Below are 24,257 nucleotides of genomic sequence, written 5' to 3'. Positions count from 1 at the left end.
CTCCAACACCACAGTTCAAAAGTATCCATTCTTCGGCACTCAGCCTTCTTCACAGTCCAACTCTCACATCCATACATGATCACAGGAAAAACCATAGCCCTGACTAGACGGACCTTAGTCGGCAAAGTAATGTCTCTGCTTTTGAATATGCTATCTAGGTTGGTCAGAACTTTTCTTCCAAGGAGTAAGCGTCTTTTAATTTCATGGCTGCAGTCACCACCTGCAGTGATTTTGGAGCCCAAAAAAATAAAGTCTGACACCGTTTCCACTGTTTCCCCATCTATTTCCCATGAAGTGATGGGACCAGATGCCATAATCTTCGTTTTCTGAATGTTGACCTTTAGGCCAACTTTTTCTCTCTCCTCTTTCACTTTCATCAAGAGGCTTTTTAGCTCCTCTTCACTTTCTGCCATAAGGGTGGTGTCATCTGCATATCTGAGGTGATTGATATTTCTCCCAGCAATCTTGATTCCAGCTTGTGTTTCTTCCAGTCTGGCGTTTCTCATGATGTACTCTGCATAGAAGTTAAATAAGCAGGGTGACAATATATAGCCTTGACGTACTCCTTTTCCTATTTGGAACCAGTCTGTTGTTCCATGTCCAGGTCTAACTGTTGCTTCCTGACCTGCATACAGATTTCTCAGGAGGCAGGTCAGGTGGTCTGGTATTCCCATCTCTTTCAGAATTTTCCACAGTTTCTTGTGATCCACACAGTCAAAGGCTTTGGCACAGTCAAGAAAGCAGAAATAGATGTTTTTCTGGAACTCTCTTGCTTTTTCCATGATCCAGCGGATGTTGGCAATTTGACCTCTGGTTCCTCTGGTTTACTAAAACCAGCTTGAACATTAGGAAGTTCACGGTTCACGTATTGCTGAAGCCTGGCTTGGAGAATTTTGAGCATTACTTTACCAGCATGTGAGATGAGTGCAATTGTGCGGTAGTTTGAGCATTCTTTGGCATTGCCTTTCTTTGGAACTGGAATGAAAACTGACCTTTTCCAGTCCTGTGGCCACTGCTAACTTGTCCAAATTTGCTGGCATATTGAGTGCAGCACTTTCACAGCATCATCTTTCAAGATTTGAAACAGCTCAACTAGAATTCCATCACCTCCACTAGCTTTGTTCATAGTGATGCTTTCTAAGGCCCACTTGACTTCACATTCCAAGATGTCTGGTTCTAGATTAGTGATCACATCATCATGATTATCTGGGTTGTGAAGATCTTTTTTGTACAGTTCTTCCGTGTATTCTTGACACTTCTTCTTAATATCTTCTGCTTCTGTTAGGTCCATACCATTTCTGTCCTTTATCGAGCCCATCTTTGCATGAAATGTTCCCTTGGTATCTCTAATTTTCTTGAAGAGATCTCTAGTCTTTCCCATTCTGTTGTTTTCCTCTATTTCTTTGCGTTGATCGCTAAAGAAGGCTTTCTTATCCCTTCTTGCTATTCTTTTTTTGGCCACATCCTGCAGCACGTGGGATCCTAGTTCCCGACCAGGGATTGAACTCGCAAACCCGGCACTGGAAGGCAGAATCTTGACCACTGGACCGCCGGAAAGTCCCAAGCAATACACTTCTAAATAATCTATCGATCAAGGAGGAAATCTCGAAGAAAACTTAAAATACATAGAACTGAATGAAAATGAAAGCACAGCAAATCAAAATAAGCAGACTGCAGCGAGCACCACGTGGAGAGGAAAACTTACAGAGCTACAGTCAATGTACAGAAAGAAGCACACACCATGACTGCGTAGGAGTCATTCCAGGTGCACAAGGCAAGTTCACTCTGTAAAAACTAAATCACTGGATTCCACTGTATCACAAAGAAAGAGGCAAAATTCATGGTATTGATTAATACAGAAAACAAGCAGTAACAATAAACACTTTCAACTGTTTGCTCTGTAAGAGACTGTGCTCACACGTGCTCAGCTCCTAGTCACGTCCGACTCTTTCAGCCCCACAGACTGTACAGCCCACCAGGCTCCTCTGTCCCTCGGGTTTGCTAGGCAAGAATTGTGTCTCCCGCTCTGGCAGACAGACTCTTTACCACTGCACCACCTAGAAAGCCCCGTAAAAGACTGTTAGGAGGCTGCAAAGACAAGCTATAGGCTGGGGGGAAAAATGTATAAACAAGTATCTGGCGAAGTTAACATCTAGAAGACGTAACTCCAAACGAGTTAGAAAACAAACAATCCAAACAAAAACTGGCAAAAGACATGAACCAGACATGTACATCCGAAGAGGACACAGATGGCCAGCGAGTGCAGTGGACAGTGGTCACCATCACGAGCTATAAGGAGTACAAACTGCCACCGCAATGAGCTATCGCTGCACACCTGTCAGAAGGCCGAAAGGGGACTTCCCTGGGGGTCCAGTGGTCAAAACCCACCTGCCAACGCAGGGGACACAGGTGGGAGCCCCGGTCCAGGAAGATCCCACGTGCCGCGGGACAACTGGGCCCGCCTGCCACCCCACTGAAGCCTGCACGCCTAGAGCCCGAGCTCTTCCAGTGAGGCCACCACAAGGAGCCCACACACCACGGCTAGAGGGTGGCCCCCACCTGCCGCAACTAGAGAAAGCAAAGATCCCAGCACGGCCAAGACTACATTTTTTGAAAGAAAGGAAAAAAGAAAAGAAAAGAAAACCAAGAATGGCCAGAAGGGAAAATGGGGGCGCCACCAAATGCTTGAGAAGAGGTTAAAAAAAACAGTTCCCTTTAAAATTCAACATACAACCACTGTACCACCCAACAAGTGCACCCCTGGGCATTTTTCCAGAGCAATAAAACCTAGGTTCATACAACACCTGTATAGGACTGTGCGTAACGGCTGTACTCCCAACCACCACATCCGGAAAGAAGGCAGAGGTCCCTCAGTGGGTGAGTGGGTAAACGAGCCGTGGAACACCCACGCTGTGGAAAACTACTCAGCCATGAAAGGAACAAGCTAATATACACACACAACTCAGACGAATCCAGCTCCTCCCCAAAGGTTACATACTATATATTCCACTTATGTAATATTCTTGAAATAATAAAACGATAGGAGTAGGGATCAGCTTAGTGGGCGTCCGAGGTCAGGCTGCGGCTCCATCTGGGTTGCAGGAGGGGCCTGAGGTGGCAGAGCCCATCCGTGTAATGACTCTGGCAACGTTAATACGAGGGCTGGGAAACTGCACTCCAGAGTACCGCTGGGGGAACCTGGATAAAGGGCACACAGGATCTGTCTGTATTATTTCTTGGAACTGCAAGGAAACCTACAATTACCTCAAAACGAAGTTTCACTTTTTAAAAAAGCTTTCAAATGAGTTAGGGTATGAGGTTACATTAGGTCTATACACCAAAGGACTTCTTGATGGTCCAGCGGCAAAGACTCTGCACTCCCAATACAGGGGGCTCAGGCGTGATCCCTGGTCAGGGAACTAGATCCCACATGCCTCAACTAAGACCCAGAGCAGCCAGATAAATAATTTTAAAAAAAAAGTCTAGGGACTTCCCTGGTGGTTCAGTGGTTAAGAATCTGCCTGCCCATGCAGGGGACACAGGTTTGATCCCTGGTCCAGGAAGGTCCCACACACGGAGGGGCAGCTACACCCATGCACCACAACTGCTGAGCCCACGATCTGCAAAAAGCCACCGCGCTAAGGCCATGCACCCCAACCAGAGAGGAGTTCCCGCAACTAGAGAGGACCCGCTCACAGCAATGAAGACCCAGCACAGCCAAGTGAGTCGTGTTTTTTTAAGTCTACACACTGAGACTGGTTAGTACCTACTCTTCCAACATCTGCCACAACATTTCAGCAATAAATATTTCCCTCTCCAGAGATGACAGATGAATGATAATTCATTCAACTAACACTGCCCTCTGACAATACACTCTTAGTAATCTAGACACCAGCTACTGCATTAAACTGCACATAAGAGGGTCTGTCTCAGCAGGTAATGAGTTAGACCGTGGAACAGACACAGGACAAACTGACCAACAGAACACCAGAGTGCCCAGAAACAGACCCCCGCACACAGAAAGGGACATCACAGAGGGACACTGGGGTAGCCACCGAAACAAATTCATGACCCATGACCATGAGCCCAGTTTGAACAATACTAACTCTTACACAGCTTCAAGAGTGGCAGTTTATCAGAAACAACGTTCATTGTAGCTAGTCTGTATTAGGGGAAAAACTGCAGGCAACTCAAACGCCACAACAACTGATAAGCTGTGTGCTACTCACACCCTGGGGTACTGAATACACAGCAGTCAAAATGGATAACTCGAAGGAACATGGCGGAACCTCAGAAACACCTCTGAGCGGAGAGCACTCCCAGATTACATACTGCAGGATACGCTTTTGTAAAAGCTCAAAAACAAACAAAAGTATCTGCTCAGGGCTGCAAACTTAGTGGATAAAATTATACATTTTAGAAGAGAAGGAAGCAGAAGTCCATGAGGTTCAAGAAAGCAGTCACCTGGGTTTGGGGCTGTGGGGCAGCGGTGAGCATCGAAGCAGGGCCGTTGGAACGGGAGAAGCCATCTGGACAGGCAGCACCAGTGACGAAGCCCCCACTCTGAGAGTGAGCGGCAGAACAAGGGTGTGCATCTCTTTACCACCCTTCACAATTTACAGATGTGAACTGCTCTGTATACACCGAATTACACATAAATAGGGACTTGGTGGCTAAGACTCCTGGCTCCCAGTGCAGGGGGCCCAGGTTCAATCCCTGGTCAGGAACTGGACCTCACATGCGGGAGCTAAAACAAAAGATCCCACGGATCCCGCGTGCTGCAACTAAGACCCGGCACAAGCAAACAGATAAACTACGTGCAAACAGATAATAAAGAACCAATAACACAGAAGCCCACGACCCGGAATTTTTTAAAAATCTTTAAGCAACCGCCTCCTGCTCATGATTGATAAAACTTGACAGGCTGAACCGGCCCCATGATTACGTGATGGGCTGAAAAAGGTCAGAATTCGGTCAGGACACAAGTGTTCTAACGCCCACCAGTTGTTTCCCTACCTGTCCTGGAAGGCACTAAAGTGCACCTCTGGATCTCAAGTGGGCTCCCGTGACACAGCGATGTCTCAAAATCAACATTCAAGTGCGTCAACAAGTAACAACAGTGAAAGAAGAGAAGATGGTGGGAGGCGCACTGTCCTCATGGAGGCGCAGGCATGGCTCCCCAGGTCACCCCAGCACTCCCACTCCCCCGGGTCTCTATGTGTTCCCTGAGCACGAAGCGGCGGCGAGTCCTGGGAGTAGCATCTACGCAAGCCCTCCTGTGACCACCACAGGGAGGTAAGGACTGAAATGTACAAAACCCACTGAAGACATGTCTCTAGGATGGTTTTCGGTCTACATTTCTGATTTTCAGGCCCAAATGAAGAAGATACTGTGTATAGAGAGGCACTCTTTAATACACAAAGACATGCATCGCAGAGGCCATCCAGAGAGTTCAACCAGAGCTGACAAACGCGCACACGTGCCGATCTAGTCTGGTCTCAGAACATCGCCACGGACAAAGGACGCTTCAAGGAAAGAGGCGGCCTAGCCATGGTGCAAGTGCTCTGCAATAGGTTTCCTCTCGCCCTGACAGCACGACCTGCACAGAGAGGTGACAGAGGCGCCTGGTGGGACCACACTCGGCCCAATCACGGGAAGGGACCACGAGGTGCCGCTCCTAGTTTCAGCCACGACCACACACACAGCGGGACATCTCCGCTTCTGTTATCTGGACAGATTTCACAGCTGACTGTGAGCTTTCATAAAAACACTTGGGGTCAGAAGTGGAATTCAAACACAACAAGGCCGAGCACTTCGCAGGCCTCTCTGGAAGTTACTGACCATCACACTCCACCAGGAGAGTCGTTACAGCAAGAACTAGAGGCCGGGATTAAGAGGACATGGGAGGGAGTTTTGGGAAAACTGGAAAAGTCCATTTCTGGACCCCAGGAAGAGGATAAAGCCAAAGGCTCTTCAGTTCACCATCACCTGCCGGATCCCATCCTGTGCGGTGGCCTGAGGTAGGGTTGACAAGTACACACGACCAGTGGCCAGGACACCTCTGCCCAGACCCGTCCTCCACTTTAGTAAGCAAAATACCCTCACTGAGGGTTTAATCGCTCCGCTTCCGAGCCTCCCCTTCCCCTCAACAGGTAATTCTATTTCCCCAACTAAGCAAGATAAGGGCTCACTGAAAGGCCAAAGGCCAGAGAGACAGACTGCCACCAGGACAGGGTCACAGGCGGCCTGCCACCTGACATTACACTGCAACTGCCAAATGAGTAAGAGAATGAATGGACTGCGGCAGGCTTGTTTATAGAAGGCAGGAAGGGTAACCACCGGCCTACCCCTGGCTGGTTCAGACGGGATGACAAATGAGACAGATATACCGAAAGAAGATACAACTATTTCACAACTTAGCAGGAACGTCACCACCAGAGAGGACATTATAAGGAATCTCACACCCAGCCAAGTTAACTGAGAAACCCAGGCTACCAACCCCACATCACTAACTGATTTAACACCCACTGTGGCATTCGGTCTACAGACAACCTTGAAAAGTTCAAATGCCCTTAGGCCTGACTCTGACCAAAACACTTCATCAGTCCTTTTGAGACTCCATGTCCTCGTCCGTAAAATGAGATGGAGCTCCATCTCTTCCCCTCCAAGACTACTCCACTCTCTCCCCTCCCTGTCCTGAGACCCACCATGTGGACCACATCCATGGGGTCTCTGGGTCTCGGGGTTCCAGCAGGATTTGCCCAACAGGCCATGTGGAAGCGAGGCACTGAAGTAGGTCAGGGTACTTCTTGCCCACCCTCCTTCCTAATGGGAAACGGGGGCTACCTCCCTGGAACAAACATCTCAACTCCTCTCAGGGATCCTCCGCAAACTATCTAGAAAACCAGTCACTCCATCACCTCTACAGGACTAAAGTGGACACCTAAAGGTCCTGCTACTACTAGCCCTGGGAAACCAAACCTTTGCTCCTGACTTCCCTGCCCCAGACTCAACAGTCTCTCCATTGCTGTGCTGTGCCCAGTCTTGTCCGACTCTTTGTGACCCCACGGACAGTAGTCTGGTGGGCTCCTCTGTCCATGGGATTTCTCAGCCAAGAATCCTGGAGTGGGTTGCCATTTCCTTCTCCAGAGGATCCTCCTGACCCAAGGATCGGATCCATCTCTCCTGCACTGTCAGGCGGATTCTTCACCACTGAGCCACCTGGGAGGCCCAGTCTCTTTATGGACCTTTACTCCAAACTCTCCTAACTTGAATGTGCCACCTAACTTCCTGCTGGGATCCTAGATTACATAGGAGACACCAACACCTGTACCTTCTAAAGTTACAGATTAGAAATCACATAGCTACTATTGCCAGGCCCCGAGCCCTGATTACCGTTAGGACAATTCTCTGGGCGGGAACCGTTTGTCCCAGTTTACAGAGTGGAGGATGAGAGACGTTAAAATACTGGCCCCAGCACACACGGGTGTGGAAGAGCTAGAACTGGGGCCTTAGCCTCCAGACGCTATTCCGTTTCTATTATCACCGTCACGGTCACTATTTTCCCTACCACGCCAGAGCTCCTTATCTTCGTCATTCCTACAAGCAAACAACTCTTCTTGGAGGAAAAGAATCTTATTTCTAGGCCTGGACACAGTTGACCCGTATGGCTAAGAGCGGGAGTTGCGGAGTCGATTCAAAGTTCAAAGCCTGACTCGCCACTTGCAGGAAGTGTAATGGTGACAAGAGAATTCCCTCCACCGGGAGCCTCAGGGTCCTCCCACAAAACGGGAAATACAGCAATTCCCTCGCCGGGTTCTGGCGAGGGTTCAATAGGATAACACTTGCGAAGCACCTGGCGAGCAGTAAGCGCTCCGAGGACCGGAGACGCGCTGGGACACTGCGATTTGGAGGCTTTGGCGCTTTATATTACCTCCGAGGACCACGGAGGTGGGCCGGGGCCTGGGAACCCGAGGGAGAGAGCCCGCCGCCGCCGCCCACGCCCGCGCCCACCTGCTCCTCCAGCCGCTCTATCTCCAGCTGGTTCTTCTCCTCTTCGTCGTACCCCCACTCGTACTCCCCAGGGGAGCTCTCGGCTGAGGAAGCCATGGCGTACTCCTCATCTCCATCGCTCTCACTCACGCCTTCCTCCTGCTGGTCCCACTCTGGCCCCATGGTCTTGTACGTCGCGGCGGCCACGGCCCGCGATAACACCTTCCTCCTCGCCCGAGCCGCCTTAGCCTCATCCTCCTCTCCTTCGGCCTCGGGCCCGGCCTTGGGCTCAGCCTCCGCTTCAGAAGCCGATGCTGCGGCCGCCGTCGCCATCTTGGACTTCCAGAGACTCCCGGGTCCTCACTTGGCCGCCAAAGACCCGCAGTAGTTGGAGCTGCCCGCGGCGCGCGCCTGGTCAAAATCCCGCCCGTCTGCCACCTGAAGAGAAACTATGCGCCTCGGATGACATGGAAATCTCGAAATACACGAGATTCATGTTATTTTATATACTTTCAGTAGCTCTTGTTCGAATAAAAAAGCTCACCAACAGGGCATGCGTTTCGGCACAACGTCGGACAGCAGTTGGGGCCTTAGGCAGGAAGTGGAAGCCATAGAGGCAGCCACTGAGTGAGCGTGATGGTTGTAGTTAAGGGTTTGGCGCCATCTTGAGAAGGTCAAAAATGATTCTTGGAATAAATATCTTACCACCTAGTATGACCTGGCGCGTGAGTCAGTCTCCCCAGCAACTGAGCCTCAAACGCGCAAAAAAGTCTTAAGTCCTCAGGGAAGGATCGATTGCACCATTCATGAGAATAACTCATTTCCCAGAGATTCCTTCTCTTTATCTAATGCCTGGCGCCTAGCACTTAAATACACGTGAGTTTTGATTTTATAGGATCATATTCTGCAAACCAGTATCAATAAATTACATTAATAAATATTTACTTAGAATCTCTTCATTGCTATATCTTGTGATTTAATCTGTGCCAGTTTGCTTTTTAATAGAGACATAAACATATACAATTTTTAAAATCAGAGCAAAGTATTCTTTCCTTTAGTTAAGCTTCTCATTTTAGTGGTAGAAAAGCCTTGGTGGGTCTATTTATTGCCTTGCTCCCTCAGTAGCAAGCTTAATTGTGTCGTCTTGGGTTGTTTTCCCAAAGCACCCTGACAAAAAGTAGATACTCAACACAAGATTTGCTCAATGGATGAAGAACTGTCCTTGAATTAGTACAAAAAAGATCGAGGTTTACAATGACACTATGTTTCACTTAGCAGCACACAGCCAGTTAGGAGCAGAAATGGGATTCTAACTCAGGACTGTTCAAGTCAGAATCCCAACTGGGCCCCTCTGGGCAACCTAGGGCAAGTTACTAAACCGTTCTGATCCTTAAATTCCTAAGCGGCAAAATAGAGCCAAGAAGGGTGGACTGGTTGAGCCTCTGCGCCGAAATAGGCGGTGGGGCTTTGTGAACGCAAAGCTGGGTCCTGATTTCCAGCTCAAGGATCCTCAAGATTCACAACCCAGCTCGGTGGACCAGCCCTCGAACGACTTCAAACCTTTAGGCTCCGCGCCCCGGGAACAAAACGGGGACACGTGAACGCAGCGGGAGGGCGCAGGCGCAAGGTCGCCGGTACTTTAGAGGGTGCGCGCTCCCAGCTGGGAGCCGACTCGCGCACGCGCCCCTCCCCTCGGCCGCGCGCTCCACCTGCGCAGGCGCAAGCCCTCAAGATGGCGGCGGCTGGAGCGGGCCGTCTGAGGCGGGCGGCGTCGGCCCTGTTGCTCCGGCCCCCGCGCCTGCCCGCCCGGGAGCTCTCAGCTCCCGCTCGGCTCTATCACAAGAAGGTAAGAGCGGCCCGAGGGTCCGCACCGGGCGGGGGGGCGGGCGGGAGTGCGAGGACCCCCCAGAGGACTTAGGGGTCCTAGCGGAAGCCCAACCTAGTGGCCCTCCCCGCTCTGCGCGGCCCTGGAACCCCGACTGCAGCCCAGGGCCCTGGCCGCCCCCAACCCTGGATGGAGGGGCCTTCCTCTCAAGAGGCCGCCTCGAATGGCTTTCCCTCGCTGCGCTGGGGCGACTAACCGCGCCTGAAACAGGAATGACAGCTCCCGCTAGCCTAGCGGCAGCTGCCCTCAATCTGAAACATCCATCCAGCCTTTAAGCCTCTCGGCTGCCCAGGAAGCAGGGTCCTGCTCTGTCCGGGCTAGCCGGACACACAGCGGCCGAGTGACCTTGGGCGAGTCACTGCCCCGCGCTCGTCAGATGGGGTCTGGGCAGCGCCCCCGTACGCGAGTCCATTGCCTGCGGAGTCCTGGGCAGGGCGCTTGGCACAGGGAGGCCGCTGAGGGTCGGTGTTACTGTTGCAGGAGCTCAGAGCCTCCGAGTGGACATGGACGTGTAACCAACAGTCGTCACGTTTTTGTGTTTGTTTTGGTTTGGTTTGGGGGTGGTGGGATGCTGTGAGTTAAGACAGGTTGGGTAGTTGGCAGCCACATGAGACGTGTCTCGCTTGGGAACCGGTTAAGTAAAAAAAGTGCGATAAATCAACCCCGGGGCAGAAAGTCGAAACTGGATATTATCTTACAGATCCTTGGACTTGGAAGTCAAAATCCGTGGTCGGATAGGTCGGGGGAAGGGGACTGGAAGTTCGGAATACTTAACGACTAACTGGGAAACAAACCGCAAGGTTTTTAAAGCCTCGCATGTGCCAGTTTGAATAGATGTCTACTCTGTTCTGGCTTCCACGCGTTTGCGCACAGACCTCACTCCCCGCGGACCCAGGGCTGTATATTGTTGACAGTACCCGCGGAATGACCTGGCGCGCGCAGCCTTTCCGCCACCAGAGCGCGCTGCGGCACCGCAGATTTCAGGGCCCCGAAATACAGTCATGGTGGTTATTTATCACCACACACAAATGGCCGAATTCCATAGCCTTGTTCCTCCCGTAACAATCTCCATGAGGCTTCTGGGACCATACAGACGTATAGGTTTTTGAATAGTAATCATTCTTTTGAGAATGGATTTTCTTCCGAAATTACACAAGTGTTGTTTGAGCCCAACTCTGTGACTTGGGTGGTTAGAGGTCAAGTAATTAGTTGTGGTTCAAAACCCCACAGAATTAAGACATGATTTTGCTGATTTTTCTCCAGGATCCCCATATCTCTTAAATCCTGCCCAAGTGAAATTTGGTATTTAGTGATGGCCTGCCAGGTCCAGCTTGCTGACTTGAAGGAGCTTGCCATCAAAGTCGGGGAGATGAACAGCAAAAAAGAGTGACTGTGATTTCTCTTCACTCTCATTTCAGGTTGTGGATCATTATGAAAATCCCCGAAACGTGGGGTCCCTTGACAAGACATCTAAAAATGTTGGGACTGGATTGGTGGGGGCTCCAGCGTGTGGTGATGTCATGAAATTACAGGTACCCCTGGTTTCCGTCTTTACTGGTGGTAACGGTGACCCCTTTGCTTGAACGGTGTTCTGTAGTTGACAGAGCATTTACATGTCCAGCATTTCCTCTGGTCCCCATCTTGATTCCTGTGAGGTGGGAGAAGTCAGTGTTACAAATGATTCCAGCAGGGGCTGAATCCTAGTCCTCCTGGTAAACTGCTGCCCCTTCTGACAGGATAAACAGATCTCACGCTCATACTCACTGTATCAGTTAGCTATCCCCAGAGGGACGGGAAATGCCACAAAGTAAACTCTGCCTGCCCCGGTGGAAGCGCCCGGCACTCTGGTAAACCATAGCTTTCTCCACATCTCCTTCGTCACTGTGGTGGGAAGCTGGCCAGGCGGCTTCATGCCTATCTTGGAGAACAGAAGCAAGGCAGGGAGGAACACACTGCATGCAGTTTGACGTCAAAGGGGAAAGCACCAGCCAGTGACCTTCACTGCCAGCTCTGGCAGTGCTTAAAGGCACACACTGACCCAGCAGCTGGGAAGCCAAAAGTCAGGCTTGGGAGTGGGAGGAGACTGGGCAGGAGGCACACTTTGTGGCTGATCTTTGCCAGCGAGGCCCGTATAATTCTGTATAGTTGTTCCTGCTTGCAACTTTTCATTGCTGAACTCTTTGAAACAGAGGGGCCTCAATAATCAACGCCCAAACTTTTAAGTATGGAAAGCAGGAGCAAAACTCTTAGGAAATGCCCTGCGGGCCTCCCTAAGTGCCGGGCTCTGCAGGCAGTGCCAGAACCCTGCTAACTCCTGCCTCTTTTCCAGATTCAAGTGGATGAACAGGGGAGGATCGTGGACGCCAGGTTTAAAACATTCGGCTGTGGCTCTGCCATCGCCTCCAGCTCATTAGCCACCGAATGGGTCAAGGGGAAGACGGTAAGGCTCTTGAAAACTGGAATTAAGTCATATCCCCACACACCTGCCTCTTGGTTAAGGGAAGGTTTTAAACAAACACACTATAATTTTTTTCTAAATATTCCAAGGATTTTCTTTCTTAATTTTGCTTACCCAGACTTTTATCAAATTCTTCTCCACATTGGGAATTATGGATAGTCTTAAGTGTTTTTTTAGTTAGGGGTTTTCTGTTGTTGTGGACCATTTTTATTTGTTTGGGGGTTTTGGTGGTGTTTTAACTAAATCAAAAAAAGGTCCCCACCTACTCCTAGAACACAACAGAAGTGGAGAGAAGTCTTTGGCTTTCTCCAAGGACATGGATGTTATCATTTCTTAGAAGTCTAAGTCTGCTCAGGGGTGGGTGTACCATGGTTTGTTTTGTTTATTTCTTCCCATCTGGTTTCCGGAAGGATTGCAGGTGGCTTACAAGGATTCATGAGATAACTGACTAGCCTTTCGAAAGTCCCATCCTCATTAAAACCTCTCAGAAAGGCCAGACTGTAGGTGCTCGTCCTTGCAGCCCCAGCAGCCGGAGTTCAGCAGGCTGAGTCACAGAGGCCTGTGTCGGGCAGCTCTGCAGCCAGGCCGCCTGCCAGGCCACGTGCCACCAGTCCCCTGTGACTCAGGGCCTCCTGGCCAGCAGGCTCCTCAGGACCAGGAAGCAAAGACCTAGCTTGTGCCGGCCGATCTGTCCAGAACGATCCTCAGGGGGAGTAGGCATGAGGAGACAGGGCACCTCAGAAAGTGGAGAGAGAGCGTTTCTCTGACCTTGAGAGCCTCCCATCTGAGTTTGCAGGAACAGAACTTGAAGCTTAATTCAGTAGAGTTAGTGGACTTGGGAGACTGGGGGACAGGCTGGGAAAATGCTTTCCTTAAGGCAGCAGGCCCTGCTCCACAGAAGCCTGCCTCCGGGTCTGCCCTTGGCTTGAGACAAAGTCCAGGCGTTCTTTCAGTTCACCTGGAGGTGAAAAGTCCTCCTACAGGCCGGGGATGTGCCCCAAGGTCTCCTCCTAGGAGCTATCTATGCTGCTGGCCCTGGCCCCGCCCACCTCGCTGACACCATCCAGCTCACAGAATCGATGGACATCAGAGAACTCATAGTCACACAACCAACGCAGGAAATCACTGCCTTTCGGCAAACAGGCTCGAGGAGACTTCCTGGTGGTCAAGTGGTTAAGACTCGGTGCTTCCACTGTAGGGAACGCACGTTCAATCCCTGGTCGGGAACTACACTCCCTCATGCCATTTGGCCGAGAAAAAACAAAAAAACGGCTGGAGCTGCTGGCCTCAAGGAGATCCCTCCGAGCCTCCCCGGGCTCTGCTCCTGGCTGTGACAGTGTCTCTGCAGGCTGGGCTCACCCCAGCCCAGCAATGTTTGCTCTTCAGCCCCACCAGACAGAGCATCACTAAAGCTGCCCTTCTGTCCTGTCTGCCTCTCAGGTGGAGGAAGCCTTGACCATCAAAAACACAGACATCGCCAAGGAGCTGTGCCTCCCGCCTGTGAAGCTGCACTGCTCCAGTACGTGTCGCCTCCAGCACGCCAACAGGCTTGGGCTGGGGGCGGGGGCGGGGGCGGGACTGGGGCGTTTCCGTAATGGTGTCCACGTGCATCTGGACAGGTGAATGGTGAGTTCTTTGGGGTCGTGGAATCCACCTTTATAACCTCAGAGGATTAGAGCTCGGGTTGTCTTCACAGCCTCCAGAAGAGCAGGGACCCAGGGTCTCCCGGCGGGTGCTGTGGGTTGGGCATCATGCCGAGCTGGTCGCGGCCTCACTTCTGACCCTTCAGAATGTCCTCCAGTCGTGTCCTCACCTCCTCCTCACAGAGCAGGAAATGAGGGCTCAGGTTCAAGCCGCCCAGCCTCACAGCTCCTCAGGAAAGGGCCAGAGTCTAAAGCCCAGACTTTGATTCGGAATCTGTGCTGTTCCCACCCCACCGTGGTGAAGTTGGCACCGGTGAAGGAGAAAATGCGGCTTCCACCATGATCCCATCTGCCGTGCATTTTATCACTTCCTTTCCAGAGGCCTTTACTCTCGGGGTCTACATCTGTGTATATGGGATGACTCAGCCCAGCTGTGCAGTACCCTTCTCTTCACTGTCCTGAGAGAAAGCCCAGGTGCCAAAGGCTTTTACTTGGCTTTCCCGTTCAGTCTAAAGCCTTAAAAATCTCACCCTTCTAGGGGAAGGAGGGAATGAGACACAGTAGCCTTAACCAAGTGACGGAGGTTTACTGACCAAATTAGTTAAAAATCAGCAGCGAGCCAGGCCTCCTGCCAGGGCAGGACTCACAGGGCAAGACATGAGTGCCAGGGCCCGGACGGAGGTCTGCTGAGACCCTAGTTCTTTCCACTTAAGCTGGAGTCTCAAATACCCGAGAATAAAGGCCATAGCTTGTAAACATTTTCACGTGGTTTCAGAGAAACCCCTGCCTTTTCATCAGGCCTTCATGGGCGCTGGAACTTAGCCAGTGCTCTCCACCGCCACTCCAGCTTTCTCAATGCTTGTTTCCCCAAAAGCCTCCCTTTTAATACCGACTCCAACATAAAAGCTGCCAAACTTGGGATCACTAGAGTGATCCGGCAAATGCCATCCCACCCCCAGACTGACGCGACCCGAGTTATGCCAGCCAGCATCACCGACATCCACCGTGTTATCCCGACTTCCTTGTGAGCAGCTGAGGACTAACATCTGTTGTGTCGTTCCCCGCCCACCCCTGCCCCAGTGCCCCAGACACTTGACGTATACAGCCCTCACGCTATCCCAGCGAGAGGCTGAGCTAACGTAGAATCCCAGGTGTGTGCCCCCCGGTCTGTCCCAGAGCCGCCCCAAGGAGTGGCTCAGGAAACGGCCAGCTTGCTCCTGACCCTGCACCCTGGTGAGGGGACTGTCAAGCCCGTCCCAGCACCACTGTCTCAGCTCTTAAAGATGTAGAAACCTACAGGCTGTGTTTTGTTCCATTACCTGCAGTGCTGGCTGAAGACGCCATCAAGGCCGCCCTGGCTGATTACAAGCTGAAACAAGAGCCCAAAGCAGGAGAGGCCGAGAAGAAGTGAGCCCCGGTGACAGGGGCCTCAGCGCCCTGCAGGCCGCCAGCACCCCCGCCACACAGCCACAGAGGCGTCCCGGAGCCCTCGCACTAAATAAAAGCGCTCTGAGGTCCACACAACCTGTGCTGCTCACCTTGCGAGTCTAACTCAAGCAAAATACACAGCCTAGTTGTTCTGAACCCTGGGGTTTCCTGCAGCTCACTTGCATCGCCTTAACCTCACGCGTGTCTATCTCAATCTGTGTGTATGGCCCCAAAACTGAAATCAGTAGCGAAGTCTCAGGTTTGGGGAGTCGTGAAGTGCACAATATCTAATTCTACCTGAATCTTTTGGGGAAAGATGACCAGTAGAATGCCTTGGTAAGATTATTTGGTAGGACCAAATAACATACAAGTATTGTACATAAAGCAGATTTTGCATCTATATAATAAATAAAGGAATGTTGTAAGAGTGTCTCTCTGGTAAGCCTTGTCGCTGGGGCCCCTCCCTTCCTTCACAGGACTGCCTTCAGCCCGACGGGGTTCGTTCATAGATGCTGGATGGGGTGATGACCGAGGCTCCTCTCCAAGCAAGCTGGGCGGCAAAGATCACACGTGAAGGTCTTCACAAAGCCGATGTCAGTGACGTCTCCTGAAACGAGTGGGGGAAGGATATGGCCATTACTCTTCACTGGTCTTTACAGAATAGCAGGCTGGCAACTCAAAGTGACTCCAAGAGATTCTTTCTGTAACTCCCCTGGCTTCTGAAATCTGAGGAACTCTGGCTTGGACTCTACCCTAAAGCTGTGGACCGAAAACAGATAGAGGCCTGAGGAATGAGCTTTAAATAGCAGTTTCTAGGCCCAGGGTCTGCTCCAGGTTTGGCCAGGCAGTTCCAGTATCTGACTTTTTTTTTTTTAACTTTTTTTTTAATGGAGTATAGCCAATTAACAATTGTAATAGCTTCAGGTGGACAGCAGAGGCCCTCAGCCATACAAATATATGTATCCATTCTCCCCCACGGCCCTCTCCCATCCAGACTGCCACACAATGTTGAGCAGAGTTCCTTGTGCTGTCCAGCAGGCCCTCATTGGTTATCCAATTTAAATATAGCAGTGTGTACATGTCCATCCCAAACTCCTTACTTATCCCTTTCCCCATCCTTCCCCCCCAACCAGCAGCCATAAGTTTGTTCCAATACCCGACTCTTGAGAACCTCTTGGGTGGTTTTGTGTGGAGGCGATGAACCAAGCCATCAGGAAGAAACCTCTTTGGTCCACACCTGCACAGCTGTGATAACTTAAGTAGTTCATTCTGAACAGTCCGTCTGTATACGGTGATCTAAAGTTTTAAAACATCCACCTCTGACTCAGGGACAAGTAACAGGCACCTCATTTCTGTCCGCCTATCCCATCCTCCCCCAGGGTAGACAGGCGATGGGTGGGGGGTCATGCAGAGATGCCCTTGGTCACACAGCAGCTCAAAGCCCCACTACAGGAGGTCCAATGGTCTAGTGAAAACATGACCTCAAAATGCCAGCTAAGACTCAGATCTCCAACTTCAAAAGTAAGATGTCCTGACGTTCAGGCATAGGCTGGCTGGGTCTTCTCTTAAACATACCTCCTTTGTTTAAAAAAAAAAAAAAAAAAAAACATGAAACGAAACTCCTCTGGGTTCTGGGGAAGGGCATGGAATTTCAAAGGCCCTTCCCCACACCCAGTGGGGAAGGCCACAGAGCAAGGCCTTCATCAGAATCTCAAATTAGAGCAGCCGGGTGGAACCATGTCACATTGTCCCGTGTGGCGTCTCTGCTGTTTAATTCACGGTGCCTCTAGGCTGCGCTTGTCTCTTCATTATATGTGGCCGCCCTGCAATTCCCCACCACTGTTCTTTGCAACTTTTTTAAAACGAGACATTTTTGTCCCAGTTACACCCTTTGAGAGCCAAGCCTAAATTCTACACATCAGAAGCTCTTCATAAACAGCCACGGCAATAGCCCAAACCTCAAAATATGTGGTCATGTAGCTGAAAGATGAGAACATTTTGGTTGAACTTCCATGAGAGACTGTCCTTGGCCCAGACACAGCTAGTCTGAACCACAGGGGGGCACCATGTCCCCGTGGGTGAACTCAAGTCTACAGATGTTGACATCCCAACAATCTTCGCATCTCCACATAAACTCTTCCACGGGAGATCCCAGCGTGTAAGTGACAGAAGCTCCGTGCACTCCTGCGTCGGGCCAGGCCCTCACATTTGTAATCCCCTCCATCCTCAGCACAGCCCTCTGGGGTGGGCATTGTTTCAAACAAGCAAACTGGCTCAGGAGGTCAGCTACTCCCAGGCCACGAGGTTGGGCGTGGGCTGGGAGACCTCAGAGGCCGAGATTCTCCTGCCCTGTTTGCTTCCTGCAGAACTTGACACCGCCGGAGGCTCTCCTGTGCCTTGAGCATCAGCGGGAGGTGACCCCCAACACAGAGTGAGCCCTAATCCATTCATTTGGCCAACTTGCCGCCAAGCACTGTGCCTGGCCCCAGCCGTGCCTCAGTCATCCGGGAGCCCAATTTAACCCCAACATCCGATTAAATCTGATGCTTTGTGGGTAGGGCCTGGGCACTGATGTTTTCCCAAAGCTCGCCGGGAGTTTCACAGAATGCAGCCCTGAGAGAGAACCACCGTGGAGTGCTCTGCACTTTGCCAAGCAGTTTGCTGAAATTATTTCCGTGGAGGCTGACGCTCCTATGAGAAGGTGTCCCTTTCCACCTCCAGCTCCCTCTCTGCCCCTCCCACCTCATGCATCTGCCTTTGTCTGGGTCTCTATCACCTCTCTCCTGGCCTCCCCACAGGCCTCCCTGCCTCCAGCCTCACTGCTGGAATCCAGTCCCTACTCTGACCCTGTCCCTCCTCTTGAAACCTGTCCCTGGCTCCCTATCGCCCTTCAAACAAATCCAAACTTCCTACTACATCGATCCATCTCTTTGCTCCGGGCCCACCAAACCTTCCTTTCAGCCCTGTGCTACTCCCCCGACCAGCAAGAGCCCAGCCAGGCACCTTCCCTTAACTTCCACTCAGCCTGGGAGCCTCATCTCAGACACTGCCTCCGCAGGGAAGCCGATCCCGACTCCCCCAGGCTGAGCTAGGCGCCATCGCTGCTCCCAGAGCACCTGCCGTTCCCTGATCCCATACATATTACGGATGGTTTTTGTACTCCACCCTTGCCTTGTCTTTCTGCATCATTACTCAGAAACTTGAGTCTTTTTTAAACAAATTTTTTTTCATATTTAAATAGGTAAAAATAAATAAATAAATAGGTAATATACTTTTTTTTTTTTTAAATTCAGGACTTCCCTGGGAATCCAGTGGTTAAGAATCCGCCCACTAAAGCAGGGGACATCTGTTTAGTCCCTCATCTGGGAAGATCCTACATACCATGGGGCAACCAAGCCCGAGCTCTAGAGCTCAAGAGCCGCACAGCTACTGAGCCTGAGCACTCCAGAGCCTGTGCTCCACAGCAAGGGGAGCCGCTGCAACGAGAAACCCCTGCACCACGGCTAGAGAGCAGCCCCAGCTCGCTGCGGCTGGAGAAAGCCCACGCGTGGCAGAGAAGGCCCAGCATAGCCAAGAATAAACAAATAAAAATGTAAAAAATAAGAATAATAAATATAACTAACTCAATTCAAACAGCCTGAAAAGGAACAGAATGATAGATAAGCTTCCTTACCACCCCTACTAATTCCCCAGTCTCCCTCCTCATAGGCAATCTCTGATCTCTGTTTCTTAGCTGTCTTTCCAGAAATTTTCATGTGGATATGCTTTGGAAATGCCTGTTCATTTTTTCATTTTTTACACAAATGGTAGCATACTACACATACTTCTGTATCTTTTTATTTTCCTCTTAACCATATTTCTCCATTTCAATTCCTGTAGACCAGCCTCATTAACAGCTACCCAGGATTCCATGTAGGATGGTTCATGATTTGGCCTTCTATTGATGACAGTAATATCAGTTATGGCTTCCCTGAAAGTGAAAGAGGAGAGCGAAGAGGTTGGCTTAAAGCTCAACATTCAGAAAACTAAGATCATGGCATCCGGTCCCATCACTTCATGGCAAATAGATAGGGAAACAGTGGCTGACTTAATTTTGGGGGGCTCCAAAATCACTACAGATGGTGATTGCAGCCATTAAATTAAAAGACACTTTCTCCTTGGAAGGAAAGTTATGACCAATCTAGACAGCATATTAAAAAGCAGAGACATTACTTTGCCAACAAAGGTCCATCTAGTCAAGGCTATGGTTTTTCCAGTGGTCATGTTTGGATGTGAGAGTTGGACTGTAAAGAAAGCTGAGGACTGAAGAATTGACGCTTTAGGACTGTGGTGTTGGAGAAGACTCTTGAGAGTCCCTTGGACTGCAAGGAGATCCAACCAGTCCATCCTAAAGGAGATCAGTCCTGGGTATTCATTGGAAGGACTGATGCTGAGGCTGAAACTCCAATACTTTGGCCACCTGATGTGAAGAGCTGACTCATTTGAAAAGACCCTGATGCTGGGAAAGATTGGGGGCAGGAGGAGAAGGGGACAACAAAGGGTGAGATGGTTGGATGGCATCACCAACTGGATGGACATGAGTTTGGGTAGACTCTGGGAGTTGGTGATGGGCAGGGAGGCCTGGCATGCTGCAGTTCATGGGGTCGCAAAGAGTCAGACACAGCTAAGCAACTGAACGAACTGGTGGCTTAGTGGTAAAGAATCCCCCTGCCAATGTGGGAGATGCAGGAGATGCAAGTTCAATCCTTGGGTCGGGAAGATCCCCTGGAGAAGAAAATGGCAACCCACCCCAGTAGAAATCCCATGGACAGAGGAGCCTGGTGGGCTACAGGCCATGGGGTTGCAAAGAGTCTGACACAACTTAGCAACTGAACAACAAATGTCAATTATGGGACCCAGCCTCTGGTCCAGCTCTTGTCTTATTAGGGGCTTCATGAACGCTTATTTAGTGAATGGATGGAGGGAGGAAGGATGTGTGAGTGGATGGATGGGTAGATGGAGGGGGTGGGTGGAGGGTGTGTGAGTGGATGGATGAAGGACAGATGGAGAAACAGAGGCTCAGAAAGGTGAAATGACTTTCCTCAGATAGCACAGTGAGGAAGTGGTAGCTTAGAGCTCCAGCTGTGGTCCTCTGCCCACCTCCCACCCCCAAAGCACCACACCGCGGCCATGACCACATCTGTAGTCTAACCTTTCCTAGATGTTAGTCCTGGATTCCAGCCACTTGGGACCACGTCGAAATGCACTTTTACAACTTCCCATTAAGCACTGTCCTGCCAAAACCGGCTATCTGTATCCTGGAGTCTTCTTAAAAAGCCAAGCAAATGAGAGGTGATCAAGGCCCCTTGAACTTGAGACAAGAAGAGAGCAGACTCTGTGTCCATTTTCATGATGGAACAGATTTCCGGGTCCCACTGAATCTTGGCAGAGTTAGAGGGACCCTGCGGATGAGCTCCAGCCCCAGCCAGAAGATGGATATGAGTACCTCTCTCATTGGTGGCTTTGTGGCCTGTCTGCTTGCTTCCTTCATCCCTCAAGATGACATCAGCTCAGCCCTCAAGGAGGGCTCCCCAGAGAAGACCTTCTCCACCCAGGGAGCAGCAGCAGGACAGAGCAGGGTGAGCTCAGAGCCTTGGAGTCAGAAACAGTGGCTTCAAATGCTGCCTAGCCCTGTGTGACCCTGAACAAGAGACCTCAACCATCCCAAATCTCCATTCATTCATCTGCAAAATGGGGTGACAGTAGAACCCACCTGGTCTGGTTGACGTGGCCATTAAATGAGAGGAAGCGTGTGAAGCACGCGGCACTTAATGCTCACTGTTGTCACGGTCGCATGGCTCTTTAGCCGCAGAGACACACCCGGCACAGCTGCTGGGTGCTTTATACAGATGGGCTCATCTACTCTGCACAGAAATCCTAAAATTCTATGATCATCCCATTTTACAGATGAAGAAACTAAAAGGTAAAGGCATGTGTCCAAGGTCACAGAGCCAGGAAGTGGCCGCAGGGGGGCTCCAGCCCGAGAGCTCAGACCGTGACTGGCCTATTCTCTCTTACGGCCGTTTTCACTTCTGTTAACATCGGTCTCATTACCATGACTTGTAGCAACGGTCACTATTACAACCACTGTCACCATCACTGCTGCTATTACTATTTTTAAAATACTGTAAGGAACTCCCTGCGATTCAGTGGTTAGGACTCGGCATTTTCACTGCCGGGGCCCAGGTTTAATTCCTGGTCAGGGTATTCTGATCCCTCAAGCCATGGCAAAAAACTAGAGTGACAGGAAATAAAAATTAATAAAGTAAAACAAAATACTACAACTTCAGGCTTCCAGCCTATGGTGTCTTCGCCTTGGAATGAGCCCTCAGAGCACGGCCTCCAAAGTTACACAAGTTGTAGTCTGCCTGCCCCTGTGCAAGGGACACACAGACGTGACTTCTGTCACACCTGGCTTGACAGGCAAGCTCACTCCACTGTACTTGGTCAGCCACAGAGCACAGCTACTCCCAAGGCCAGGCCTCAAATACCACCGGCACCCTCCCTGCCCAGCTATCTTTGGAAATGTCCTGTTGGGCACTCCAGCCTGTGGCCTCACCTCAGGGAAGCCCACATCCCAGAATAACTCCTGGAGGCCCCCCGGGTAAGGACAACGCTTGATGCCCTGGAGCTGCTGGTGCAAAAGAGGTCCTGGGGGCCTCCATCCCCCCACCCCACCGCTGGGGCCTCAGGCTGCTGGAGCAGAGGAAGCCCCAGCGGGGAAGTCAGGCTGGACCCCTCCCCACCAAACATCTCTCCACCACACACAGCCCCTTTGAGCAGGACCACAGGATGTGAGGGAATAACCTTGGATGGGGATCTAGGGACTTGGGTTCTAATCCCAGCTCTGTCGTGATCTCTCTATGTGACCTTAAGCAGGTACTTAACCTCTCTGAACTTTGATTTCCCTTCCTGAAAAATCAGCAGAATACTAGCTCCTAATGGCACCCCACTCCAGTACTCTTGCCTGGAAAATCCCATGGATGGAAGAGCCTGGTAGGCTGCAGTCCATGGGGTCGCTAAGTCGGATGTGACTGAGTGACTTCACTTTCACCGTTCGCTTTCATGCATTGGAGGAGGAAATGGCAACCCACTCCAGTGTTCTTGCCTGGAGAATCCCAGGGACGGGGGAGCCTGGTGGGCTGCCGTCTATGGGGTCGCACAGAGTCAGACACGACTGAAGTGACTTAGCAATAGCAAGTGATAGATGTGTTGTAAGGATTAAAAGAATGATCACAAGTGGAAAAAAAAAAAAAGCACATTACCAGGCATGTAATAAACACTCAATGAATGTTAGCCATCATCACCATCGCCATCATCATCACCCCCATCACTATTATCTTCACCCACCATCCCCACCATCACCATCCCACCATCCCCATCATCATCCCATCAACCCCATCATCACCCCCACCATCACCCCCACCATCCCCATCATCACCATACCCAACATCACCGTCACCACCATCCCCATCACCACCATCCCCATCATCATCCCATCATTCCCATCATCACCATCATCATCATCCCCATCATCATGAAAGGTTGTTGCTGAATCATGCAAAAACGCCAGGATTCTTGGCCTCCGGAGGAGAAGAATTCAATCTGGGGCCAGAGACGAGGCTTGATCACTCAGAGCTTTTGTGAAATAAAGTTTTCTTAAAGCATAAAGGAGATAGAGAAAGCTTCTGACATAGACATCAGAAGGGGGTAGAAAGAGTAACCCCTTGCTAGTGTTAGCAATGGAGTTATATACTCTCCAATGAGTTGGAGAAGACTCTTGAAGACTCCTTCGACTGCAAGGAGATCCAACCAGTCCATTCTGAAGGAGATCAACCCTGGGATTCCTTTGGAAGGAATGATGCTAAAGCTGAAACTCCAGTACTTTGGCCACCTCATGCGAAGAGCTGACTCATTGGAAAAGACTCTGATTCTGGGAGGGATTGGGGGCAGGAGGAGAAGGGGACGACCCAGGATGAGATGGCTGGATGGCATCACAGACTCGATGGACGTGACTCTGAGTGAACTCTGGGAGATGGTGATGGACAGGGAGGCCTGGCATGCTGCGATTCATGGGGCTGCAAAGAGTTGGACACGACTGAGCGACTGGACTGAACTGAACTGAACTGAATGAATCCAGAGAATGTCTGGAGGTTGTAAAGATCTCACCAGACCTACTCCCATAACTTACATTTTAAGATAACAGGATTAGCCAGAAGGTTTAATCCAGAGACTGTCCTCAGGCAGGATACATAATCCTAAGGAATGTAGAAGGAAAAAAAATGTTTGTCCTTTTTTCCTCCTTGAGAATTCCAGACCCTTCTCTCCTTGGGGACCCCTAGACTTCTTATCAACCTGCCTAGGAAATGACTCTGTCCATCACATCCCCATCATCCCCGTCATCCCCATCATCATCACCATAATCATCCTCAATACTATCACAGTTATTCTTGTCATTATCATCACCACCGTCATCACCACCGTCAGCAGTAGTGACAAACGTCACCATCACGGTCACCGCCATCGTTATTGTCACCATGACCGTTGCCACGGACTATACTGTGTCCCCTCTCCCAAAATGCATATACTGAAGCCCTAACCTCACTGTGACTACATATGAAGATAGGATCTTTCGGAGGTAATTAAGGTTAAAAAAGGTATAAGGGTACAAAGGTACACTCATGCTCAGAGGATAGGCCATGCAAGGACAAAGGAGCCATCTAATAGCCAGAAAGCTCCCACAGAAATTGAGCCCTACTGGAAATCTGATCTTGGACCTTCCAGCCTCTAGCACTGCGAGAAAAGAAATTTC

General features: G+C 50.6%; 2 protein-coding genes across 3 annotated transcripts in view; one reads left to right on the top strand and one right to left on the bottom strand.

Annotated features, from left to right (window-relative positions):
• Positions 1–8,941, bottom strand: part of SART3 (spliceosome associated factor 3, U4/U6 recycling protein) — a 39,985-nt gene extending 31,044 nt beyond the window's left edge. For both annotated transcript variants that reach the window (XM_069558278.1, XM_069558279.1), the window contains exon 1: positions 8,014–8,941. In XM_069558278.1, the coding sequence (XP_069414379.1) occupies positions 8,014–8,325 (312 nt within the window). In that variant the 5' untranslated portion in view covers positions 8,326–8,941. The remainder of the gene's footprint in view (positions 1–8,013) is intronic.
• Positions 8,675–15,836, top strand: ISCU (iron-sulfur cluster assembly enzyme). Its single transcript, XM_069558284.1, has 5 exons — positions 8,675–9,838; positions 11,296–11,409; positions 12,207–12,317; positions 13,776–13,854; positions 15,304–15,836. Exons 1-5 carry the CDS (start codon positions 9,725–9,727, stop codon positions 15,387–15,389), a joined length of 504 nt encoding a protein of 167 aa, XP_069414385.1. The 5' UTR covers positions 8,675–9,724; the 3' UTR covers positions 15,390–15,836.
• The last annotated feature ends 8,421 nt before the right edge of the window (positions 15,837–24,257 follow it).

This window comes from Ovis canadensis, chromosome 17, assembly GCF_042477335.2.
Source record: "Ovis canadensis isolate MfBH-ARS-UI-01 breed Bighorn chromosome 17, ARS-UI_OviCan_v2, whole genome shotgun sequence".
NCBI lineage: Eukaryota > Metazoa > Chordata > Mammalia > Artiodactyla > Bovidae > Ovis > Ovis canadensis.
This window is presented reverse-complemented; position numbering and strand designations above follow the sequence as displayed.

Excerpts from the sequence above, each read along its gene's own strand:
- ISCU (XM_069558284.1), top strand. The coding sequence starts at position 9,725 with ATGGCGGCGGCTGGAGCGGGCCGTCTGAGGCGGGCGGCGTCGGCCCTG. Across the intron at positions 11,410-12,206 it reads GTGATGTCATGAAATTACAG|ATTCAAGTGGATGAACAGGG; the intron begins GTACCCCTGGTT and ends CCTCTTTTCCAG. Across the intron at positions 13,855-15,303 it reads TGTGAAGCTGCACTGCTCCA|TGCTGGCTGAAGACGCCATC; the intron begins GTACGTGTCGCC and ends CATTACCTGCAG.